General features: G+C 47.3%; 1 protein-coding gene across 16 annotated transcripts in view; it reads left to right on the top strand.

Moving 5' to 3' along the window:
- Window positions 1-25,742, top strand: part of PPFIBP2 (PPFIA binding protein 2) — a 149,516-nt gene that overhangs the window by 21,428 nt on the left and 102,346 nt on the right. For 15 of the 16 annotated variants that reach the window (XR_010841422.1, XM_067038715.1, XM_067038710.1 and 12 more), the window contains exon 2: window positions 12,392-12,491. The exons of the other annotated variant lie outside the window; for it this stretch is intronic. Coding sequence is in view for 14 of the 15 variants with exons in the window: in XM_067038715.1 (XP_066894816.1) it covers window positions 12,428-12,491 (64 nt within the window). In the remaining variant the exon portion in view is untranslated. The remainder of the gene's footprint in view (window positions 1-12,391; window positions 12,492-25,742) is intronic. 16 annotated transcript variants of the gene reach the window in all.

The following is a 25,742-nucleotide window of genomic DNA, read 5'->3' as shown; positions in this document are numbered from 1 at the left end:
CCGTGGGACCTCGGCACTGTCTTAATACCTTGTGTCTCAGCCGCCTCTTTTGTACATGGGGCTGATAATTGTACTATATCCCTCACAGGGCACTGTGTCACCAGGAAGATTAAATGAGATAGTGAAGGCAAAGGCTTTTTACAGGGGCTGCCGCGTCTGTTCACCCTCTGCCTGTGAACTTGCAGGCAGGCAGCTTTTACAGACAGGTGGAGACTGCGTGGGCCTGGAGGGAGCTGCTGTCACTCGATGGACTGTGGCCGGCCAGCTGTGGGGCTGGGGCAGGCCACCAGATCTCAGCTAGATCTTCCAGCGGGCGAGGTGTTTTGTCGTCCGTTCTGGTCCTTCACATCCCAGCCTCAAAGGGGACTCTCTCGTTTATGTTTGCTCCTCAGACCAACTCGTTCTGAGACTCTCGGAAGGAAGGAAAAGAACCTCCCCTCCCAGGTTCTCTGGGCGCCTACAGGGAGTCCCACCGCAGTGAAGACACGGATGGACTGGGCTTCAGCACAGTTTTGTGGGGGCAAAGTGGTGGGAGGCCTGATGATGCTGTGCCCCCCGCCAGTCACCGTCTGGCTCCGCATATCACTCTTCCCAAAGGCACAGGTCCCTGCCTGGAGCCACTGCCCGGCCCCATCCCTCTCCTTGTTGGAGCACCTGTATCCTGTCTTTTGAGACAAAAGATCCCTAAGCATACTCAGGGCAGCCCAACAGGGAGTGGCTGGGAATGCCCAGTGCACGCAGCTCACTAATCTGCCCAAGCTATTATTCCTTGGCAGGCAGGTCTATTTTAAGGCCCATGGCCTTGGTCACTGAGATTGTTATGGCCTCTTTACCACAGTGATAAATCCTTGAATTGGGGAAAAAGACCAGCTTGGGGACAGAATGTCAAGAGCAGAAAATGGGAGGTGAGCACAGTCAGGAGGGTGAAGCAGATGTTTAAAAATCTTAAGCAAAGGCATTGAGCGAAACTCGACATCACCTCTCCTGGTTCCTTCAGCCTAGAGGGTCAGCTTTGCTGTTCGGGTGTGGGTGTGACAAACTTGGACTCTCTCATCCCGGTTTCCCGGCCGGAGCCCGTGTTCCTCCTTGTGGGCTGGGCTCGAGGTGTCTCATGCTCATGGCTTTGGGGTGGTGTTTCTCTGAAGAAGCCTGCCATTTCAAGGAAGAGGAGGATGCCACTCCTGTGTCTGGGGGAACAGCTAAGCCAGGAGGGGTCCAGCTCACGGTGCCCAGAGGTGAGGTTCAGTACCTGGTGCTCCCGGAATTCTTTAGAGAGCAACGTTCAGCTTTGGGACTGAGTCCCCTGTTACGTGTTGGTGGAAGAGCTGTTTGGGATCATGGAGCCCTGTTTAAAGGGCTGTGGTTTGGCGAGAAGGGTGAGTGCTTTTAGGTGAGTGCTTAAATGAAAGCAGCTGGGTTCAGGCGTGCCAAAGAAGGCTGCTGCAGGAGCGGTGACATGTGACAGGAGCTGGGCTGGGCTTTCAATGGAAGGGCCAGAAAGCCGAAGGACTCCTTCCTGTGGGTTCGGCAGAGCTGGGCTCCAGCACAAGTATTCTTAGGGATCTTTTGGAACTCGCCCAACAGGGAGTGGCTGGGAATGCCCAGTGCACGCGGCTCACTAATCTGGTACAGCGGGAAGAAGGCACTGAGCAAGAAATATTGCATCTGTCCCCTGTCGCCAGCCGGCACCGCCAGCCTGCACCTAGGCTTAGGGCCCTTCAGTGATTCTGACTTATCTTGGCACCCACTGGGCTCAGCTTAACTGGCTCACTAATCAGAACAGCTTGATCTGGGATGTTTAGGTGGGAATGAGAAGCCTTATGTGTGAAAAACATTTCTGAAGCCAAAAGCTTTAAACGAATGCTTGTTACTAGGAGTTACTGATACCACCATTAGACGGAGACAAGTTAAGTGTGCTTGTTCACCTTAAGTAGCATCCTTTTATTTTCTCCTGTGCAGTTTTTCTTAGGCTATTTAAGCTTCTGTTCATTGACAAAAGAAATCGTCTCCACCTCTTCACTTTTATTAGACTCAGATATTCATGAAAGGCGGTCACCAGCTCTGACAGCTGTTTTCTTAGCAGCCTGGCCCTTCTGCTGTGCTCTGACTCCCCTTCATAGTGACAGGGTGTCTCTGTGTCTGGCTCCTCTGTCCTGATGGGAAGTTAATGCCCGCGGCCTTGTCCTTTGGTCCTGATACAGTGTTGGTGTCTACAGGCCTTGCCGTGGCCCTGAGGCCAGGTGTGCTGCTTTTCTGCACTGCCAGGCCCATCCCCGTGGGATCAAAGACCTCAGGGCTGCACAGGACCTCAGTCAGGCCTCGGGGTCCGTGCAGACTTGCCTGCCACCCCAGGAGCCTCTCAGCTTCCAGTTGAGACCAGTGGCCTTTATTTCTTCCATTTTCTCCCTTCTGGAATGGGAATGTCTATCCTGTCCCTGTCTGATGTACTTTGGAAGCAGATAACTTGTTTCACTGGTCCACAGACGGAGAGGAATTTTGCCCCTGGTCAGCCTCCAGCTGTCTCCCCCATCCAACAAATGTGAGCTGACGACTTGCTCTGTGCCAGGTCCTGGGCGCAGCTCTGGGCTCAGACACATGGCCCTGCCCACGAGGAGCTACCACTCAGATAAAGGATCCCACACTTGCAGTGGCCCGTGCTCTAGAGAGCTCTGTGAGGGAGTCTGTCATGAGCATGGAGAAGGGGACTGAGTCTGGGCAGTCACTTCTATCTGGCGGAAGGAGAGGATCCCTGGAATCATGATGTTGGAATTGGGCCTTGAAAGAGGAGAGGGAATGGAGCAGCTGGAATGGGGGTCGTGGCCTAAAACATGGCATCCTAAGGGAGCCTTAGAGTAAAAGTAGTGCGTTAAAAATAGCTTGGCTGTTGTGTCTAATGGTTGGTGCCCAGGGCAGGGCCAGGTATGGAACTGTAACTGCCGTGGTTGTGAACTTGCACCCAGTTATGTGCAAAGGACTTCCACGTGCATTATCTCATGGAATGTCCACAAGCGCACAGCATGTATATTTTCACCCGCATTTTATAACTAGGGAAATGAAGCTCAGTGATGTTAAGGAACTTGTCCAAGGGTATAGCCTGTGATGGGAAGAACGTGGATCCAAACGGAAGCCTGGCTACAGGGCGCACGCTCTTGACTGTCTCTCAGGTCCTTAACTTCCTCTCTGGTGGTTTCTGGGGTGATAGGAAGCAGGTGAAAACTTGTACAAGCACTGGGGTGCTGTGGCTAGGTTTGTGAAATAGACCCATGCTCCTGGCAGCAGTGCAGAGGATGGGGGTGAGGAGGTGGGGGCGAGGCTGCAGGCAGGAAAAGCAGCCAGGAAGCCATTGCAGCCGTTCTGATGGGAGATGATGTGGCCTGAAGCTGGGCAGGTGAAGATGAGGGGACAGATCTGAGAGGGGGTGAGGAAGGAGACTTTACTGGCCATGGTGACCAACTGGATGTGGGTGAGAGAAGGGAAGGCCAGGGATGACCCCCAGGTTTCTGGCTTGGCGACTGTGGTGGCATCACTGAGGTGAGATGGGGAGCAGTTTGGGGAAGACCATCTATTGGGGCCCACTGAATGTGAAGGCATGGAGAGGGAGGGGGTGTCAGGTTATAGGAAGGGGGATGGGCCACCTGCCGCTACTCCTCCTTCAAGCCCCCACTATCTCCCAGGCTTTAGTTTCCCACTGTTTTATTTTATCAGTAATTAAAAGTTTCTTTGGGGCTTACAGAAGGGGGGATGCTCTCGGGGGCCCAGACCCATGGAAGGCTTGCAGAGAAGATGGCTGTGCACAGCTGCTCTCATCCTTTTCCTGCAAGGTCAAAGAGATGGGGAGATCACATTTAGGTGAACAGGGTCAAGCATGGTGTTGGGCTGCATCCTGCAGGCCTACAAGGCCTGTGCTTGCCCAGCTTCAAGACCAAAGAAATAGCCCAGAGTCAACAGCAGAGACATCGGTGGTTTAATGGATGGGGGAGCTCACTTGTCTGAAGCAAGGTCCTGGAGCAACACCCCACCATGTGCAGCAGATGGCGGGCAGGACATGGTGGCATTCTTGGATCCTTGGGGAAGGGGAGATTGCCAATTATAGGGGAAATTGACATCAGATGGGCTCATCAGTTACCAGGGAAACCAGTAGAGGGGCACGCCCCTCACCACTCCTTTGGCAAGCTGTCATTAGCTGGGGCCTGGGGCAAGTATGTAGGAAGGTCAGTCATGTGCATAAGATAGGGGTAAAGCAGGCACTGGTTGGGCAGGGGATGTACAGAGAACAAGAGAACAGCCATCTTGAGTGGCCTAACCATACACATGGTTTTCTGGAAGAACTGGCTCAAAGAGGGGGTGGGAGGTTAGTAGGGAAAGCCTCTGGCATGGGCATAAAAGCAGGAAAGCCACTGGTTCAGGCAGTTAACACCTAGAATCTGTCCCCTGATGATAAGACATTTGGTTGGGATGGGGCAGAGGTTTGCCAAGGGATATGGTGAGAGTTAGAGTTGCAGTTGAGAAGATTGAGTCGGCGTGGTAAGAAGCATACATAATTCTGCCCCGGCTGGTGGTGAGCCCCCGAGACTCATGACCGAGCAGAAGAGTACCTGGCTGGGAGCTGCATTTGCATTCCGTCAGTGGCTCAACTTCGGTCAGTCTCAGAATCACCTGGCGCTCTTCTCCTAAGATGAGCCTGGGCCTCTTGCTCCATTGGCTCTCCAGGTGATTCTGACAAACTCCAAGACTCGAGGCGCACTGAATAGGTGAGCCCATCGTGCAGGTGAGTGAAGAGGCTGCCTGAGGTGGGGCAACCAGTCAGGCTCTTGCAGTCAAGGGGGAGGTAAGGCAGGGGCAGGTGAGGCTGTGAAGCAGGTGAGATCACCTCCAGCGAGCCTTTGGGGAGAAGATGGCCTCTGGTCTGTCTCGGTAGCACTTGGCACCCCTGATTTTGTCCTCTACCCTGAACCCTTCATTTGGTTTCTAGGGCACCCCTGTCTCCGTTCTCCTCCCTGACTGCACGTTGGAGTGTGTCAAAGAGTCCTGGGGCCTCTTTTTGTTTTTTCGTCTTACACTACTTAACTTACTTCACACAGTTGTTTTAAATACCACCTTTATGCAAACGGCTCCCAGATTATCTCCAGCCCAGATTTCTCTCTGAATATCAGACTCGAATTTCCAAATGCCTACTCAGCATATCTCTCTAGGTATCCCCGGGCATCTTAAACTGAATATTTCCAAAACCAACCTCCTGATTTTATCCATCCCTCCCTTCCCCACCTCACCACCCCCCGACTGTTGCTCCTGCAGTTCTCCCCACTCTCCCAGGGGCTCAGGGCAAAAGCCTTGCAATCATGTTTCACCGTCTGCCTCGTGCCCACACCCAATCTATCAGTAGAGCTTACTGGCTTCGCCCTCAACATATACTGAGGCTTAGAACATCTACCATAATCACTGTGGTCCGAGCTGCCTTTACTCTTGCCTGGTTTTCTTGTGTTCACTGCTGCACCACCCCACCTTCCCCACCCCCAGTCCAAGCAGCAGCCAAAATGATCCTTTTAAAAGGTAGTTAGACCCTCCTGTGCTCAAAACCCTCCACTGGGTTCCTGTCTCACAAGAAATTTGGAAGGGAGGAAGAACAGTGCCCATCCTCAGGCACGTTGCTTAATCTGTTTGCTCTTCTGTAAAGGGGGAGAATAATTCCTAAGTGGCACGAAGGGATTAAGTGAGATAATGTTGAATAAACTCTTAGCAGGTAGCTAACAGACACCTGCCCAATAATACAGTAGCTGCGAGGAGAAAGGAGCGCACGTTAATCAAATCTCGACTCTGTGCCAGGCACACCACACATTTTATCTCTTTTAATCTTTTTGATTGTTTTTATTTTTATTTTTATTTTTTTATTTTATTTTTTTTTTTGCGGTAAGCGGGCCTCTCACTGTTGTGGCCTCTCCCGTTGCAGAGCACAGGCTCAGCGGCCATGGCTCACGGGCCCAGCCGCTCCACGGCATGTGGGATCTTCCCGGACCGGGACACGAACCCGTGTCCCCCACATCGGCAGGCGGACTCTCAACCACTGCGCCACCAGGGAAGCCCCGATTGTTTTTATTTTTATCACTACTATATATCTGCACAATTTAAAGGCTCAAGTAATTGTATATGATTTGCTAAAGTAGTCGTCTCCCCATCTAGCCACCCCCCTTGCCCTTCCTCAGGTGCAGCCACTTCAAATGCTTTTAGTATTTTTATCCATATGACTGGGGAAAGTGCTTGTTCTGCTACTTTATTACTTTTTTTCAGTTGTCATTTTCTAGTGACTTCTGAGTTTGCACCCTAGAAGATGAGGAATCGGCTCTCTCTCCAATCTTGTTCCCACCACTCACGGGGACTTCTCCATCTCCCCATTCTGCCAGTGCCATTTCTGTGAAATCCACACGTTTGTGTTGTTTTATTGTAAGGACTATGATTATTTTTACCTTTTGGTTTCTTCAGAGTTCTTCTGTCATCTGCCTGGTTTGCTGTTTTCTTATCATGGAATTAAACAAATTCTTCACCAACTGTATGAATCTCTTAAGATGTTCAGAGGCATTAGGTGTTCTGTTAATTTCATATTACTAAAGAAATCTCTCCCAGAGCCTTTGGAAGCCCTCCAACATGGACCAACTGCCCTTTTCCTCTTGCTGCATAGCTGTCGCCCCAGCATCACCCTTAGGTCTGTTATCACATTCTGCATGTCCTTGTGAGTTTATGTCTTTCAAAATAAATTCCTCTTGTTTCAGTGGGTAGCTAAAGTAGACGTTTGACTTCAATCTCCTGTATTTATCTGAGCTCTATCTCTTGTTTACTTTTGCCCATAATGAGATTGGTTTTATACTGATTTTACAGATGAGACAGTTGAGGCTCAGAGAGATTAAGTAATCTCCTTAAAGACCCACAGCCATTATGCAGCAGAGCCAGGTTTTAACTCAAGACAGTCTGGCTATAAACCCTATGTTCTTACTTGTCCTTTAAAAAGAAAGTGAATATAGGTCGATTTGGGACGTGATTGAGAATGTAGGCACTGCCATCAATTTTCTTTGTATGTCTTCCTCATCTTTATTATTGTTTTTTTAATGCTGAAAATGGCTTCTTGCTCTACTATCCCAAAGAGGTAAGTTTCCTATATCCTTTTAAGAAGCCATCTCCTCAGCTTAGGGATAAAAACAGGTATTCCTTTAAATAACCATTTGAAGAATGAGCCCCTGTGGTTTATGGGTGACCAGTAAATTGTGGGGAAGAGTCTTCGGTTTGTTTTTTTTGTTTTTTTTTGTGTGTGGTTCACGGGCCTCTCACTGTTGTGGCCTCTCCCGTTGCGGAGCACAGGCTCCGGACGCGCAGGCTCAGTGGCCACGGCTCACGCGCCCAGCCGCTCCGCGGCATGTGGGATCTTCCCGGACCGGGGCACGAACCCGCGTCCCCTGCATCGGCAGGCGGACTCTCAACCACTGCGCCACCAGGGAAGCCCCTTCGGTTTGTTTTGATGTGGTGATACTTCTTTACCACCTGTTGACCATTTGGGGCCAGGAGAGGTCTGAGATGAGTATGAGTTTGGTGGTGGTGGGTTCTTAGCTGAGGGCTCCTTCCCCAGGTCTTGCTTTCTACGCAGGAATACGGGCGCCCGTCTGGCTGCAGCTGTGAGGAGTTGGGGTGCAGCCCCGGCAGGAGACCCTGGAGGGTACCAGGGACTCTAGATCTGTTCCTGATTCCTTCCTCCATCCAGGACAGGCCGAGCCTGCCCAAAACACTTGCATCCCCAACCACTTTTAGTGAGAGAAAAGTGGTTTATAAAATGGAATGGAAGCTTGCATTTCAGCGTGGGTGGGACAAGTTAAGACTTACTTGCCCAAGACTGACTTAGTCAGCCATTCCTGCCTCCTCCTGATTCTCCGTTGCTGAGCGTGGGGGTAGTTAATACCGTATCTAAGTTACTGCTTTAGAGTCCACCAGCTGATGGGTGGCTAATTGTGGCTCACTTTCTAAACTTCACCCAACCGTGCCTCCTATTCAAGTTCCAAAGTGCCAAACCAGCCTCTGTATGGCGCAGATCATGTGACTCTGACACCTCTCACAGACACTGTCCTAAAACGTGGCTGTTCCTTCCTCCCTGGCTGGTCTCACAGCTGCAGGGTTGTTTCCTCCCTGGCTGGTAGCAAAGAGGAGGGTCAAGCCCTGTGTCAGGGGGCCCCAGCGTCAGGCACCATCACAGGTGGGCAGATGACAGCCTCTAGAGAGGCCTGTGGGGGAGGGGAAGGATGCATGAGGAATGGTCCACACCTTTTCTTTCCTTAAACAACGTTCCCTACCTTATCTTTGCAGCTCCTTTGCAGCTCGGGGTGAGCCAGTTTCTTGGTATGAGAAGGCTACCTGCTCATCAGGGTCAAATGCAGGGCTGTGTTAATAGTCCAAGTGTCCACAGAGAATGAAAACCGCTTTCGGCCAATACAACTGTCACTGGACTGAGCATGTTAAGAGCACCGTGTCCTCCTCTCCTTCCTGGGCTGGCGGGGCGCCCCTCCTTCAAGTCCCCAGGGCACACTCTCAGCTCCTCTGCTGTCCAGCCTGGGTGGCTGCTGCAGCTCCCCTCTCATGGGTGAAGAACTTGGTTTCACCTCCATTCCCCACCACCCGCTTAGAGGCTGCCCTGCCTTTCACGCGCCCCTTTGGAGTTTGCCCTGGATCCTGCTCTCTTTCCCAGCCCTTGGGTTACTGCCTCTTGCAGATGTGCCCTCCAGCCCCTTCACCTGACTTCTCTGCAGGGGGCCTCCTCGTGTGGAGCTTCTGGTGCTTTGTGCACTTAAGCCTCACATCCCAGATGAACCTAGGCTCCCAAGGGAGGTGCTGTGTCTCTGTGGGGATGAAAAGGTACACTGAGTGCAGCCGGATCACACGTTTGCCTCTAGGACCCCCAGTTCCTTGAAAGCAGGGACTGATTGTCCCGGGGTGCGTTACTGATGGGGAGCTCTAACCTTGTGAGGGAAGGAAATGGCTGTAGCTGCCAGAATGGGAATGGTTGGTGAATGGAATCGTGGCTTCCCTATTCCAGAGTGTCCGTGTTAGCTCCTACGGCATATTTGACCTTTCAGCAGTCCCCCTTGTACCCCGCACCACTGACCCCTCCTAGCCGCTCTGCATCAGAGGCTGGCAGAGCCCGTTCTCCCTGCATGCTGCCATCATCTCAGACCCAGAACTGAGCTCATCAGCCACCCAAAGCAGGTTCTGGCTCCCGAGCGCTCCCAGTCTTACTGGCCCAGGTCCTGGGCCATAAAGATGATACACCTCTGACTCATGTGTTTCACTTCTCGCCAGCTCCCAGGGATCCACCCAACTTGCTATCTGCCAAGTACAAACTCATCAAAGGGCCCATGGGTCATCTTTTATGGCCCTTCTGGTGCAGGGGGACCTAGCTGGGCCCTCTGGGCTCAGCACCTTCTGACTGCCCTCTTACCTTTCACCCAGGTACCAAGGCCCCCAATGGAGCCAGTCTGCTGAAATATGAGATCTTTCTTTTTAAAAATCTCTATCAAGTTTACATCTGAGGCCACTTGAGTTGCCAAGCACGGGCGTTCAGATCCCTGAAGCCATGGGTGTAATTCCCAAGCTCCTCTCATTAATTGCCCTTATCACGCTTAAGTGAATTCCATGGAGGGTTTTGACTCATAATTTCGTCAACCATTCTGACATTTGCCAACTACGTCCTGTCTTTACATGTTTTCCTGCCTTTCCTGCACTGCCTCCTCTGCCTGGAATCGCCCTTGTCTACTGAGAAAGTTCCTACCCATCCTTTAAGGCCCAGGGAAACTGCGTACCCGCCTCTATCAGCATACCTCACGCTGTGTCACAATGATTTGTTCATACTTCTGTCTTCACTAGACTGCATGGTCCATGGGAGCAGGGATTAGGCCTGATTTATCAATATTCCCACCAGGGCCCAGCACAACAGGGTTCAGGCCGTGTTGGCCACATGGATCCATCTGTTATTCACAAGTATTTACTCATAAACTCCCTTGTGCCGGTCACTCTGCTACGCACTGGGCACATTGGGGTGAGCAAGGCAGACGGGGTCCGCCTGCCTTCATGGAGAGGGTTCTCAAGGCCAGTTAGCAAGGAAATGTAGATGGACGAGATTCTTTGGAACCGCTGTGCTGTCAAGGGGCTGCTTTAGATGCAGGTGTGCAAGGAAGGTGTCTCTGAGAAGAGACTTCAGAGCTGAGGCCTGAAGGCTGAGGACTGATCAGCCGTCCAGAGAGCTGGGGAAGTGAGCTCAGGACAGAGGGACAGCAGGTGCACACTTGCAGAGGAGGAAAGGGGGCTTGGAGTCCTGGGGGAGCAGACAGGGACGGAGGCTGCCGAAGCATGGGGATCGAGGGAGAGGGCCTTGGGGGGTGGGCCTGGCCGGATCCTGCCGAGCCGTTTCCATTAGGTCACAGTATGGACTTTGGATTTTTTTTGCTGGGAGCGGTTGGGAAGTCCTCAGAGGGAAGGACATGTTTCAGACTTTTAATACCCCATATGGCCGAGCAGATGTGAATGTGCTGAATGTTGCCCCACTTCTGCTACCTCCCCTTTTCCTGCTGCCTCTCCACCCACACTCCCCTCCCCGGCTTGCTTCTATTCAGACCCTGAGATCTGCACCCGCGCTTGCTCTGTAGCTGTCTGGGCTGCTCCTTTTTGCAGCCCTGCCTGGTTCCTGCCACAGCTCTGAGGTGCCAGTGAGGTGCCACCCCCTCTGAAGCTCCTCTTCTCACTCCCCTAAGCTGATAGCACAATGGTTCTTGCACTGCTGGGGCTCAGTGCCCATTTCTGACCATTTCTTGGCCTTTGAACCAGTGAGTCACGGCCCTCCCCTTCCACACGCATAGTTGCTTACCTTTCTTTGCCATGTTTATCTCCTCCAAAGGACCAGCCTCTTGGACTTATTTGGGTTCTCCCTCCCTGAACCTACCCCATTTTAGTTTAAAGTCCCTCATCCGGTGAGCTATCCTGGCACAAATACATCCTGAGATTATCTCCTCACTTTAAAAAAAAAAAAAAAAAAAAAAAAAGGCTGAAGTTTATTGAGCCCCTACTACATGCAAGACATGCATTTTCAATGAAATATTAATTACTCATTTAACCATGACATCCACCCTGTGCGTTAGGTGCTGTTATCATCCCTATTATACAGATGAGGATACTGAGGTTCAGAGATCACACAGAAGATGGCAGAGCTGGCTTTGAACCCAGGGTATTTAACTGTTCCTACCTGGTGCCGTCCACTGTGATTTTTTGTGGTGCTGACATTCTTATCCACACCATCTCCAAAGCCACTTTCCAGTGGTTGCTCACTTTCCTCTCTTCACTCCAGAGGTCTAACTTCGTGGGGAAAATGAGCAGCAGAGCCCCCTGTTCCCTGACCTGTGCCACCCTGGAGTCCAGGAGCTCTGCCTCTCTCCTCCGTAACACTTAGGCCTATTGGGCACACCTGCCTCCAGTTCACAGACGTGAGCTAAGTCTCTTCCTAGGATTACAAATGCTGTCGTGTAAGTCTCTCCCCCTTCCTGGGTGGCGGGAAGCAAGAAAAATGAGAAGAGGCTGTAAGAAGACAGTTTAGCTTAAAGACCTTTCTAAGAGGCAGAGCTGTCTGGAGATGGTACCCGTTGCCACCTCTACCATTAGAAGGGAGACTCAGCTTTAGGGGAGTGGCTAGACTGTGTATTTTTGGAGAAATTCTCCAGCCCTGAGAAGATGGGATTATGTACCTTGAATGGTGCTGGGTGGAGTAGAACTAAAATGGTAAGAGACAGTGCTCCTGGTTCCAGGGACGGTACTCCCCCCACAACAGTGCACCCCCACAACAGTGCACGTGCAGCCTTCCTAGATGGGGCCCATTGGCCCACTTGAGAAGTGAAAGTGGCAGTTGAGGCCTCTCAGCCTGGGTCACACCTGCCCAAGGAGAGCATTGCAGGTGTGAGACAAATGCAGATATAAGACCGCCAGTGCCTGCTGCAACCCACGGCTGCAGGGCACATCCCGGCTTTCCCCAACCCTCGGGGAGCCTTGAGCCTTCCCCAGGGGTGGCTGGAGCTTCTGGAGCCGTGACTGTAATGACGGTAGGAGTGGCAATCGCTGTCTCGCTGCCGCAGGTCACTCTGGAGAGCCCTAGTGGCTTTTCATGACAAAAGCACATGGCATCACGTGCTGAAGATTCATGGATTAAGAACACTCGTGCCTGGAGGGCGAAGCCATGGAGATGGCAGAACCCACACGTGGGCTACCAAGATTCCTATGAGAGTGCGGTTGTGATGGTGGAATTGAGAGGGCTTGGCGGTCTTGGGTACGTAATGTGGAACTCTGTAATTTTTCCTTTGTTCTGTATTTGAATTTTCAGTAGGAGAAGGAGGAGGCTAAGCAGGGAAAAGGACTCATGGCTTCTGATGCGAGTCACGTGCTGGAAGCTGCCCTGGAGCAGATGGACGGGATCATTGCAGGTATAGTCAGGGGTCCTGGCGACCCACAGCTCATCCTCTGCACTGAGAAACCGTTTCCTCTCATTGGACTTTTCTTTTGGGTGCAGAGAGAAGACCCCTGTTGGATTTCTTTTATTTTACTGTGTGTGTGCCATCTCTCTCTCTTTTTTTTTTTTTTTTTTTTTTTTGGTGGTACGCGGGCCTCTCACTGTTGTGGCTTCTCCCGTTGCGGAGCACAGGCTCTGGACGCGCAGGCTCAGCGGCCATGGCTCATGGGCCCAGCCGCTCCGCGGCATGTGGGATCTTCCTGGACCGGGGCACGAACCCGTGTCCCCTGCATTGGCAGGCGGATTCTCAACCACTGCGCCACCAGGGAAGCCCGCCATCTCTTTTTTAACAGTGCAAACTTGGACTCTGATATCTGGTGTGAGTCTAGGGCTCTGTTGAGAATACAGATGCGCCATCTATTAGCATGTGTATAACTGTATCGCAGTTTCGATCCTGGCTGCAACAGGTGCAGTGAGATTGATTTTATTGTAAAGTTTTCAGAGCACATCATGGCTTATTACTGTCAAGCTGAAACTTGCAATCTCGCAGACTTTGCCCCGAACACTGATGTCAGCTCCCTTTCCCGGCCGGTATCCAGTTTGAGAGTCAGGAAGCAGTTTTGTATTGATTCACCTAATCACCTGAAGAATGTTTTATGTAATGTTTTTTATCCATCGTAACTGTTTGGCTTCATGTTTGCCTTAGTCAGTTAGGATTATTCTCTAGAAGAGATCCAGCAAAACTGGTTAATTGGAAAGGACTGCCAGTGGGCTGTTTGGGCTGATTAACTCCTCGATGGGGGCAACTGAAGCCCATACTGGTTAGAATAAGCCTGTCAGTGTTGGAAATCTTTCCCCGCAGGCCCCAGGCCTTCTTTCTGTCCTTACCTGATACAGGTCAGTGGCCTTATTTGTTGACTGGGCGTGTTTCTTTGGGACTTTGCTCCTCATTGTATGGAGCTAGGGCTGCGGGAAGAAGGTTTGGGCTGAGTGGCTAGAGCCCGGGGCATGCACAGAGCACTGGGCATTGCCCTCTTGCCTTTCCTTCTGTCCCACAGATACACCTGACGCACTGAGGGCTCTGGGTGTTTGCACCTGGGACAGAGGATGTGTTCTAGCTGTCATCTGTCAGGCTCTTAATTTCTCAGTGGACAGAAGGGTCCTTGGGAGGCCGTGACTAACATCCCACTTTTCAGAGGCTCCAGAGATTGGGATGTCCTGCTCTAGATCAGGGTCCCTGAAGCCCTACTGAGAAGAAATGGCCAAGAGCATGGGTTTCCTAGCAGTCCTTTCAGAGAGTCGCATCTGGAAGCTTCTGGGGCCTCCTGTGCCTTGAGATCAGAGCCACAGGGTGAGACTCTCAGACCATCTCAGGCTGTCAGCACTGCTGAGCCCCCAGCCAAGGGGCAAAGAAGAGACTCTGAGAGCCCCTGGAGTGAGCAGAGCTCTTGGATGGCTAGGATGGATAAATGGGACACCGCCTAAAGAAGGTAGCCTTGTGTAAGGTCAGTTCCTCCTCCTGCCTCCTAATTTTCCCACACAGGCATTCCTGAAATGACAAAGTCTCTGGCAAAATCCCTTCTGTCTATGGGAGAGGACTACATGTCTGGATGCTCGGGGCCTGGCCTTGGTTGGGGCTCTGCAGTGGGTGTGGAGGGCAGGCCCTGATGTGGGTCTTGTGGAACCCGGGACACCCATCCTCTTCTCTTCCAGTACTACATGCTCCCTCCTTCTCCCATTTCCTTAGGCCTCCACCCTGGCTGGCTTCTTCTGGAAGGGTTCCCCGGACTTCTCTGGAACAGACATGGGAGTTTTGCAGAGAGGTAGTCTAAGATGTTCCAAGGCATTCTTTGTGGGTTAGTCGGGGGAGCATCTGTAGCCAGACTGCGTGGTTCAAATCCTAGCTCTGCATCAAGTTACCTGCATGAACCATGCCTCCGTTTCCTCATATTAAAATGGGAATAATAATAGAACCCACCTAAGAAGGTTGCTGTGCTTATACGTGTAAGGTGCTTAAAACAAATCTTGGCATATAGTAAGCACTATAAAATACTAGCTCTTGAGAAATTAATGAGGGACAAAAAATCTTTACCCTGCTGAGTCTTCTCTAGGGATACAGTGGAGTTCTCATTTATTCAGGCCCTTATTTCACCCATGTGTGTTTTGTAGTTTTCATTGTCTAACTAAGGCTTGTGCATGCCTCCTAGACTTGCCTGGGGTCTTCAAGCTTAATGCATGGTCTCTGAGCAGTCTCTGCTCTGCCCCCCTGTAGCCTGTCTTCCACAGAGCAGCAGAATAGTCAAATCACATCACTGTCCCCACAACTCTTCAAGGGCTGCCCATCTCAGGATAAAAATCTGAAGTCCCCATCATAACGAGCAACACTATGATTTGGCCTTTGGCTGCCTTTGAGGCTGCACCCCCTACACTTGCCATCTGGCTTGTCTCACTTTAGCACTGGCTGTCTCAGGGCCTTTGTGCTTTGCTGTCCCCTCTGCTGGAATGTTCTCCTCCAAGTACACTCGGGTAAGATCTGTACTGAGATAGCACCATGTCTGAGGCCTTCCCTGACACTCTCTAATATAGCTTCCCCACATCAGCCCCATCCTTTTATCCTTTTTGTATTTCTTTATAGCACATATCACCATCTGACCCATTACGTTCATATTCGTCTCTTTTTTAAATTATGTGCCTCCTGTATCAGAATGTAAGCTGTATGATGACAGAGGCTTTGGTTTGTTGCTGCATCTTCAGTGCAACACAGAATAGGGGTTTAATAGATATTTGTCACGTGTATTTTATTTTCTTTTGTGAATAAGCTCCCCTTTTCATTGATAAGGAGGCAGTTATTGGTTTCTGTGCCTATACGTTATCTGGCTGCATGCTGAACTTCGTTGATTATTTTCTCTACTTGTACCTTTGTTTGGCTGATTCTTTTGGAATAATAAATCACTAATTTTCTTGAAGAGTCGGTGGTTGGTACCTCCTGTGATCCATCTCTTATGTAGTAATTGGCTCACCCAGATGTTTGACAGGTGCTATTTGACAGATAATGCAACCCTGAGGTTATTAGTGAGTGTCTGGAGGGCAAATATTCTATGCCATTTGCAATGAAAAGAATGATAATTATTGAATGCTTTTGTGTGGGATACTTTTCCTCAAGGTTATTAAAACCATCCTCATTTTCAAGTTGGCTGGGCCAAATTGGGCCACAGAGCTTAGGGACTTTTGTAATTAATTAATGTAGACTGCAGAGTTAGATAGATTGTGGGGATTTGAACCCCAGCTCAGCCACTTACTACTAGCTGTGGAATCTTTGGGCGAATCGCTTAATTCCTCTGAGCCTCAGTTTCCTCATATATAAAACAGTGGCAATAACAGTACCCATCTCATATTATTGGGAGGATTAAATGAAGGCAAAGAAGGCACTTAACACAATGCCTGGCACTTAGCAAGTGCTCAACTGGTCTAGGTTACTCTTGGTTTTGTTGATATTAGTACTGACATTATTTTTGCTGCCCAAGCTATAGTGCTGGTAAATGACAGAACTAAGATTTGAGTCCAGGGCCATCTGAGCCTCTTCTGGGCTCCATTCATTCCCGGGTTGGTTTTATGGCGAAGTGTAGCCAAGCCCTGGGGTTCTGTGGGGCATCTACAGGAGAAGAGAGTTAACTGGGTGGAGGGTCCATTCCTGTTCTTGCCCATCCCCACAGCCAACCCCGCCCCCGCCCCGTCTCTTGGCCACAATGGCTTTGCTCTCTTCTCTTACACATTCTCGACTTCCAAGTGAGGGCTCCTTTGCTTAAGGGTCGAGCAGCTGAAAGAAAGTTTGAAGATTGTGGCACCCAATCATGATACACAGATCCTGCAGAAGTGAGTTTTTGTGTTAACATTAAAATCGTCCTTTTAAAATTTCTATTCTCTCATTCATTTGAAGTCGAAGGATGTCAAGAAGCACCAGGAACACTTTCAACACTCAATTGCTTTTGCATATGTTAAAGTACTCAGGCAAGTGCCCAAGGACTGTATTCTCTCACTTTATGAAAACACAATTACACTTATTTCAGTGGAAGAAATATGGGCTTCCTGCATGCCCGAAATAGCAAGCATTTATGCAGAAACAACAGGGATTCCTACTAAAATAGACACAATTCCTTGAATAATGATTACTAATAATCATAACATAACACTATATAACAAGGACTTTCCCTTTATTAATTACTCTATAGTATGATAGGCTACTCTTCACTTTCCAAAACTCTTTCCAAAAGAGTATACTTAGGGTGTGTGATACCGATGTTGATGTAATTAAGCCTTTAATTCAAAAAAGGTGCCCCCTTCCTCCAATGAATGTAAACAGTGCAAATAGTGCAAGAGATTATCACTCGTAGAAGCAACCAGGCCGGGAACACTTGGAGGACATCCTGATACACAAGTGCCAAGTACACCCCTGCAGGGCCACACATGGTGACCCTCATCATCTCAAGGCATTCATCTGCCCTGGAGGTGTGAGAAAAGGAAATGCCTTCTAAGCAGAAGTAGGAAATGAAGCAGAAATGTGAAGTGAAACTCCTTGCTAAGATGGATTCTTGAAACCTGAATAAGTGTATCCCGGGTGTGACTGTACTTAATTAGAACCCAAGAATTTTATAGCAGAAAGTTGGGAAGAGGTGACAAAACCCAGGACTCTTGTCAAAATGATTTGTTTCTAATACAAAAGACCATTGTTGTAAGTTCCAGTATGATGTTAACCTTTGATCTGGTCTTCTTCCTGATTAGTCCCTGTGATTCAGCCTACAAATAACACCATAATTGAATTACACTGTTGATGATCGAAATTGGACACTATACTGCTTAATTACATCCCTCTGGATAGCCCAGAGCACCTGCCTCACAGGCTAATTTTGCATAGGGCTTCATCTGTGGGCTAATGGGGTCAGCGGCTGCGTCTGTAAATAGGACCACAGAACCCCTGGTCAGGGCCCAGGGGACCACTTACTAACCTGCGGTTATCTATGAGCTATATGCATTGATGAGGAATAGTTAGAAGGAATGTGTTTTATAACAGTTCAACAAAGAGGTTGCTCTGTCCTGGCCTTTCTGCCAACTCTGATTGTGTCTGCTTTTTTTTTTTTTTTTTTAAAGACTGTGTGAGGAAGTTCTGATCAAGACTGTGATTATTCACTTTGGCCCATGAATGATTTCAGCTGTGGTGTTAAAGGCTGATGATTGAGTCCAAGCTCTGAACATTTAGTTGGTCTTCTTGTACCCTCTCCGAGACTGATCAGCATAGAGTGGTCGTCGGTAACAAAGCCACCTGTTTCCCAGTCAGGACTCAGGTTGAGAGTCCTCTGCTATGAAATTGACCTGAGGAGAGTCAGGGTGGAATTTTAGAGGTGTCTAGTGGGCTGAGATGTCAAAGACTGCCCTTTGTGTAAAGAGGTCGAAGTGGCCCACAGTGGGGCTGCGAGCCCTATTCAACAGCCATCATTCTGTTTTCTTCCCTTGCTGGCAGAGCCCGCCTCTCACTCCTTTATGGCTCTGTAGCCTCATTTTCTAATCTGTGAAAGAGTGTGAGTAAAGTTGGAATTATCATTTGTTCCTTAAATACTTGCTTATAGTTGTAATTATAGGAACTGGCTTGTAAAACCATCTGGACCTTGTATTTTCTCATTGGAAGATTGTCTTTTTGTAATGGTTAGGGACAGTCAGGTTTTAATTTTTTTCTCTATTGAGTTTTGGCACATTATATTTTTCTAGATATTTGTGTATTTTACCAATGTTTTCCATTTTGTTAGCATATGGTTGCTTATTGTATTTTATCTTTTTAAGATCTGCTGTTTGTTGTATCTGCTTTTTAATCCTAGTATTGCTGATTTGTGCCTTCTCTTTATTTTTTGATCAATCTTGCCAGAGACTTATTTTTTTACTACTGTTTTCAAAGAATCGGCTTGTTTTTGCTGATCAGTCACCATAGTAGGTGTGTATATTATTTATTCTGTAAATAGTTAAATGTGTGTATGTAGCAGCCCAGGTCCTTCAGAGAAACAGAACCAATAGGGTGTGTGTGTGTGTGTGTGTGTGTGTGTGTGTGTGTGTGTGTGTGTGTAGAGAGAGACACACATAGACAGAGCAAGAGACAGAGAGAGAGAGAGAGATTTATTTTAAGGAATTGGCTCACATGAATGTGGAAGCTGGCAGGTACAAAAATCTGCAGGATAAACCAGCAGCCTGGAGTGCCAGCGAAGAGCCAGTGTTGCAGTTCAAATCCAAGAGCCATCTGTTGGAAGATCCCCACTTCTTCTAGAGCAGGGATCCCCAACCCCTGGAAACCCCTGTTAGGAACCAGGCCGCACAGCAGGAGGTAAGCAGCGAGCGAGCAAAGCTTCATCTGGTGCTCCCCATGGCTCGCATTACCGCCTGAACACCCGCCCCCACTCCTGCCACCCCTGGTCTGTAGAAAAACTGTCTTCCACAAAACCAACCCCTGATGCCATAAAGGTTGGGGACCACTATTCTAGAGAGGTCAGTCTTTTTCTATTAAGATCTTCCACTGATTGGGTGAGGCCCACCCACACTGTGGAGGGCAGTCTGCTTTGGTCAGGCTCTACTAATTTAAATATTAATCTCATCAAAAAAAATACCTTCACAGAAACATGTAGAATAATGTTTGACTAAATATCTGAGTACCACAGCCTAGCCAAGTTGACACATACAATTAACCATCACAGTATATATAGATATATAGGCATTATGTATCTATGCTTAATATATATACATATTTAACTTCTTTGAATATCTGTTCTTTATTGTTTATCATTTTCTGCTCTACTTACTTGAATGTATCTGTTCAACTTAACAAATCAACCAGTAATATATAACAATATGTATTTAAAATTGATTGCTAACTTAATTCTGTTGTGGTTAATGTGTTTTCTGCTACTTACTCTTTGGAATATATTGATACTTGCTTTGTAGCCTTGACAAGAACATTGCCGATTTTCATTAATGTTCTGTGTGTGTTTGCAAGGTGTGTGCATTTTCCAGTTATTACGTGCCATGTTCTATAATTGTCCATTACATCCAACTTATTTGAATCTTCTCTACCAATACTGTTGGTTTTTTTTTTTTTTTTTTTTTTTTGGTCTGCTTGGTCTTACCAGTTTCTGAGAAATACATATTAAAATTACTCTACTAGATGGTGTATTTTATCCCCTATACTTGTGGATATTTTGCCTTCTATTTTGAAGGTGTTTTAAATTTATTTATTTATTTATTTTTAAAAATTGAAGTATAGTTGATTTACAATGTTGTGTTAGTTTCTGGTATACAGCAAAGTGATTCAGATACATACACATATATATATATATATATGTATATATATTCTTTTCCATTATAGGTTATTACAAGATATTGAATATAGTTCCCAGTACTATACAGTAGGTCCTTGCTGTTTATCTATTTTATATATAGTGGTGTGTATCTGTTGATCCCAAACTCCTAATTTATCCCTCCCCACAGCTTTCCCCTTTGGTAACCATAAATTTGTTTTCAATGTCTGTGAGTCTGTTTCTGTTTTGTAAATAAGTTTATTTGTATCATTATTTTAGATTCCACATATAAGTGATATCATATGGTATTTGTCTTTCTCTTTCTGACTTGCTTCACTTAGTATGATAATCTCCAGGTCCATCCATGTTGCTGCAAATGGCATTACTTCATTCTTTTTAATGGCTGAGTAATATTCCATTGTGTATGTATGTGTATATATATCACATCTTCTTTATCCATTCATCTATTGATGGATACTTAGGTTGCTTCCATGTCTTGGTTATTGTAAATAGTGCTGCTGTGAACATTGGGGTGCCTGTATCTTTTAGAGTTACAGTTTTCATCTTTTCCAGATATATGCCCAGTTGTGGGATTGCTCGATCATACAGTTAACTCTATTTTTAGTTGCTTAAGGAAACTCCATACTGCTCTCTAGTGGCTGCACCAATTTACATTCCCACCAACAGTGTAGGAGGGTTCTCTTTTCTCCATACCCTCTCCAGCATTTATTATTTGTAGGCTTTTTGGTGATGGCCATTCTGACTGTTGTTGTGGGATGATACCTCATGTAATTTTGATTTGCATTTCTCTAATAATTGTGGTGATATTGAGCATCTTTTCATGTGCCTTTTTGCCATCTGTATGTCTTCCTTGGAGAAATGTCTAGGTCTTTCGCTTTTTTAAAATTGGGTTGTTTGTTTTTTTGTTATTGAGTTGTGTGAGCTGTTTGTATATTTTGGAAATTAATCCATTGTCAGTAGCATCATTTGCAAATATTTTCTCCCATTCCATAGGTTGTCTTTTCATTTTGTTTATGGTTTTCTTTGCTGTGTGAAAAGCTTATAAGTTTGATTAGGTCCCATTTGTTTATCAACTATTTTATTTTTTTATTTCTACTTGTCCCACTCTTTCTGCACTTCCCTTACCCCTTTTTAATGTTTGAAAACATCAGATTGTTTATGGGTGTTCTTATTCCAGAATCAAGGCCAAGTTTCCTTCTGTGGGGTGATTTTTTTCTAGTTGGTAGACTGAGGATATTGCCCTTTTGCATCCTGGCTTTATGCAGAGGTCTTCCATCTGACCTCTCCCTTTGCTCAGGCCCCTAAGCTTTGTCTCCTGTCCTCAAGTGGCCCATTCAAGCTGAGGTGTTAAGCCACCAGGGAATTGGCCTGCAGGGCAAACACCAGCTCACATGCTCTCTTTCTCCTGAGCTACTGAGCTCTGAAAATTTCCTTCAGTTTAGTTGCTTTAAAAAGTGTATGTATGTGTGTTTTTTAATTTTGGGTGTCCTTTGGGATTTTTCTGAGCACAACTAGTCTGTTACCACCTGCCCTGTTGCAGCTATAATGCAGTTACCTTCCTTGGCTCATGGCCCCTTCCTCCATCTTCGAAGCCAGCAATGTCAGGGCAAGTCCTCATGTCACGTCTCTCTGACCCATTCTTCTGCCTCCCTTTTATGATTTAAGAGCTCATGTGATTAAAACTCCAGGATAATATCTCCATCTCATGATTCTTAATCACATCTGTAATGTCCCTTTTGCTGTATTAGGTAACAAACACATTCATAGTTTCCAGGGATTAGGATGTGGACATCTTTGGGAGGGTCATTATTCTGTCTACCGCAAAGATCAATAAATAACATCCCTTACAACATTGTAAATCAACTATACTTCAATAAAATATTTAGAAAGAATAACAGCCCATTATTCCCCTCCTAGTTTGGTTCCAGTCAAGGAACAGACAAAGGAGTCAGACAGAAAGAGATCAAAATATTAGCTTTATCATTAGTTTTACTGATGAGGAAAGTTAGCTTGACCTGAAGCCACAGTCAGGAAGGACCTTGAATCCACTCATCCTACACACATACCCCAAACTGAACTCAATCCCAGGCTACAGACTTCCACCTTCTGGGGCAGAGCTTGTCTCAGAAAAAGCTTCCTCAGAAGCTAACTAATGCTTGCATATGGGGACAGGCAGCTCCAGAGAGAATTCCATCTTTTAGTTCTGTCATCAGAAGAGGCCTTCCCCCACTGAGGAAAAATTGAGTGAGGGGAGGCAGGTAGAAACCACTCTCCCCTCCCACAGAAATATGGAGACTGGAATAGTACCCATGATAGCGATTCTTGATTTTTGTCGAGACTTTGTGTATGGCCTAGTCTATAGTCAGTTTTGAAAAAATGCTTTATATATGCTTGAATACAATGTGCCATCTCTAGTTGTTTGGGGTATAGTTCTTTATGTGCCTTTTGCTGGTTTTTTTTCTTGTGTTTTTTTTTGTTTGGCGGTACGCGGGCCTCTCGCTGTTGTGGCCTCTCCCGTTGCGGAGCAAGGCTCCGGACATGCAGGCTCAGCGGCCATGGCCCACGGACCCAGCCGCTCCGCGGCATGTGGGATCTTCCCGGACCGGGGCACGAACCCGTGTCCCCTGTATCGGCAGGCGGACTCTCAACCACTGCGCCACCAGGGAAGCCCGATGGGTTTGTTTTGATGTATCGTTCTGGGGACTCAGTGTGTGTCTTTTAAACTGAGAAGACTCAAGATTGTGACAAATCCATAGCCATTTTCTCTTTGTTGCTTCTGCTTCACTCTGTATACTTCCTTCCACTTTCCATTCCAGTAATTTTCTTATCTGTTATTTAACCTGTGCACTTAATTTCTCACTTAAATAATTGCATTCTTTGTTTTGGTTTCCACGTGGTTCTTTTTCAAATTGTCCTGTTCTTTTCTCGCTCCTTCTTATTCTTTCATTAAAGTTTCTAGTTCTCTCATTTTTTCCCTTCAATTATGTAAAACATATCATATATGTCCAAATAGATTCCCAAATAGACAAGTACTCATAATATTAATTTATTTATTAAGTTACTTGTATATTTATAAGCATTATGTAAAATAATTATGGATTTCTTATCTCACTGGCACATTTTTAATAATTTTATTCAAGCGTTTTACATTTATCTCCAACATACTGTGTTTATCATTATGAGAGCTGCTTGTTGAATAATTTTAGCATCCCAGAACAGCTGAAGAGCATGTGGGGATGTTGATAAAATGTAGAGGTGGGGTCCGAGAGTCTGCATTTCCACCAAACTCCCAGGTAATGCTAGTGCAGCTGACATGCACAGCACTTTTTTTTTTTTTTTTTTTTTTTTTTGCGGGCCTCTCACTGTTGTGGCCTCTCCCGTTGCTGAGCACAGGCTCCGGACGCGCAGGCTCAGCGGCCATGGCTCACGGGCCCAGCCGCTACGCGGCATGTGGGATCTTCCCGGACCGGGGCACGAACCCGTGTCCCCTGCATCGGCAGGCAGATTCTCAACCGCTGCGCCACCAGGGAAGCCCTGCACAGCACTTTTGATGCGCAGAGTTTTAAAGCAGCGGTCCCCAACCTTTTTGGCACCAGGGACCGGTTTCGTGGAAGACAGTTTTTCCACAGACCCAGGGCGTGGGGGTGGGGGTGGGGGTGGGCGTGGGCAGGTTCAGGCGGTAATGCGAGCGACGGGGAGAGACAGGGAGTGATGGGGAGCTGCAGAAGAAGCTTCGCTCGCTCTCCCGCCAATCACCTCCTGCTGTGCAGCCCGGTTCCTAACAGGCCACAGACCGCGACTGGTCTGTGGCCTGGGGGTTCAGGACCCCCATTTTCAGGCCCATCATCTTCATTTTTCAGTTGTTGTAAATACAGCACTTTAAAAATTCATGTATGATGCTCTCAATAGATATTTCATCTTATGCCAGAGAACCTCCATCTGCATGATAAAGGATCCTTTTTAAAAACATCCACAAATAAAATATTTTATTTATTTTTCAACAAATGGTGTTAGAACAATTGAATAGCCATAGTTTAAAAAAAAAGAAAAAAGAACCTTGACCTAATCCTCATACTTTGTACAAAATTAACTCTGGATCAATCATAAATCAAAATGCAAAATATGAAGCTACAAAACATTTAGAATAAAGCATAGTAGAAAGTCTCTGTGACCTTGAGTAATACAAATAAGTGTATATTAGAGGTAAACAATAACGAATTTATTACAGTTTGGATGTGCAGGGTAAGGTAATAAAATCCTGTTGTACTTGCCAAGGAAGAAGGGAAAGCTTCACAGTGGGTAGTGGTCAGCAGAGGAGAAGCAAGTGGAGGGTCCCTTTGGAAGAGACTTTTTTTTTTCTTGTGCCATTTTTCGTCAAGTGTTTATTAGCCTTTGGGGGGCTCGTGATAATCTTAATTCAAATTTCATTGCATAATAAAGCGACAGGGACATCCTGCTCTCAGCATGACAGCCAAGGGAGCTCTGCAGATCCACTCAAATGTGAAGCTGGAGAAAATGAGTTTTTGAAAAATGCAAATAGCCATTCTCTGGAAATGATCCTGAGCCATTTCACTGAAGAAACATTTATTCCATAGAATCTACCAGAACTTGGTAAGAACTATGAGCATCTGTGGGCTTTGAACCAAGGTGTGTGCCTTCCCTCCCCACTCTGGCTCAGCAGGGCAGAAGCCCACCCCAGGCTGGGGGAGCCATGCACACAGGGACCCCCGCTCCTGGCATCCGGCTGCTGGGCTATCTTCCCGGGAGGGCAGCATGTCAGCGTTTCTCATCCTGCCCCCCAGATATCTGTGTTTGGGGCTAAACCCTGAGTGAGTGTGGCTGAGAGGTGGGGGGGTCCCTTCTCCGGCTCAGACCCCCTCGTGGGACCAGACTGCACATTGGGCTCAGAGCACTGAGGATGCTGGTTCCCTGTTACCCTTGCTCTGGCTTGTGGCAGGTGGAGTGGTCCATGCAGTAAAAGATCATTTTTTAGAAGTTTATCATATATGTATATATTTTTAAATTGTTCAACATATATACTTTGTGTACGTGAAGACAGGCTAAGTTATGCTGCAGTAACAAACAGTCCCCGAATGTCAGCAACTTGAAACAGCTCATACAGGTTCCCCCTGGGTCTACTTAGAGCTCTGGTCCACGTCATCGTCCCTTTGGGACATGGGCTGATTCGGTCCCCACCGTTGCCAGAGACCAGAGCAAGTGAAAGGGATATGAGGAATTGTGCTCTGGTTCCTAAAGACTTTCTCCCAGAAGTGACACATATCACTTTTCATGTTTATTGCCCAGAGGAAGTCATGTGGCTGTGAGTAACTTCAAGGGGCAGAAGTGTTATCCTACTATGAGCTTAAGTAGAGGAGAACCAAAACATTTCTGAATAACCCTAATTACTACTACACACATACTTAGTTGCTTTTGAAAGCGATCATTAAAGGCTTTCAGTGAAATCCTATATTTGCATTTTATGTTGTCTGACCTTCCCCTAACATTTACTGAATCTGTATTACATTTTGGTTTTGGGTGTTTAAAATAAAAATTCTCAGGTTGTCCTCTCTAAACATCAAAATTTGACATTGATCAACGTTGATTTGCTGCTAGTCAATGATTTCCACTTAGGCTGCACATTGGAATCACCTGGGGAGCCTTTTGTTCTCCCAGGCCAGCCTCAGACCAATCCCATTAGAACCTCTGGAGGATGGAACCCTGGCATCTGTCGTTGGTAAAACTCCCCAAGTGATTTCAGTCTGTATGTAAAATTGAAGTCCCCTGTGTTAATCTATCTTCCCTAAAGAGTGCTTTGTTGTTCAAGATAAAGTAATTGAGAGATTGCCCCCAAAGAGAAACTTGATTCGGGCTTG

This window comes from Kogia breviceps, chromosome 7, assembly GCF_026419965.1.
Source record: "Kogia breviceps isolate mKogBre1 chromosome 7, mKogBre1 haplotype 1, whole genome shotgun sequence".
NCBI lineage: Eukaryota > Metazoa > Chordata > Mammalia > Artiodactyla > Physeteridae > Kogia > Kogia breviceps.
This window is presented reverse-complemented; position numbering and strand designations above follow the sequence as displayed.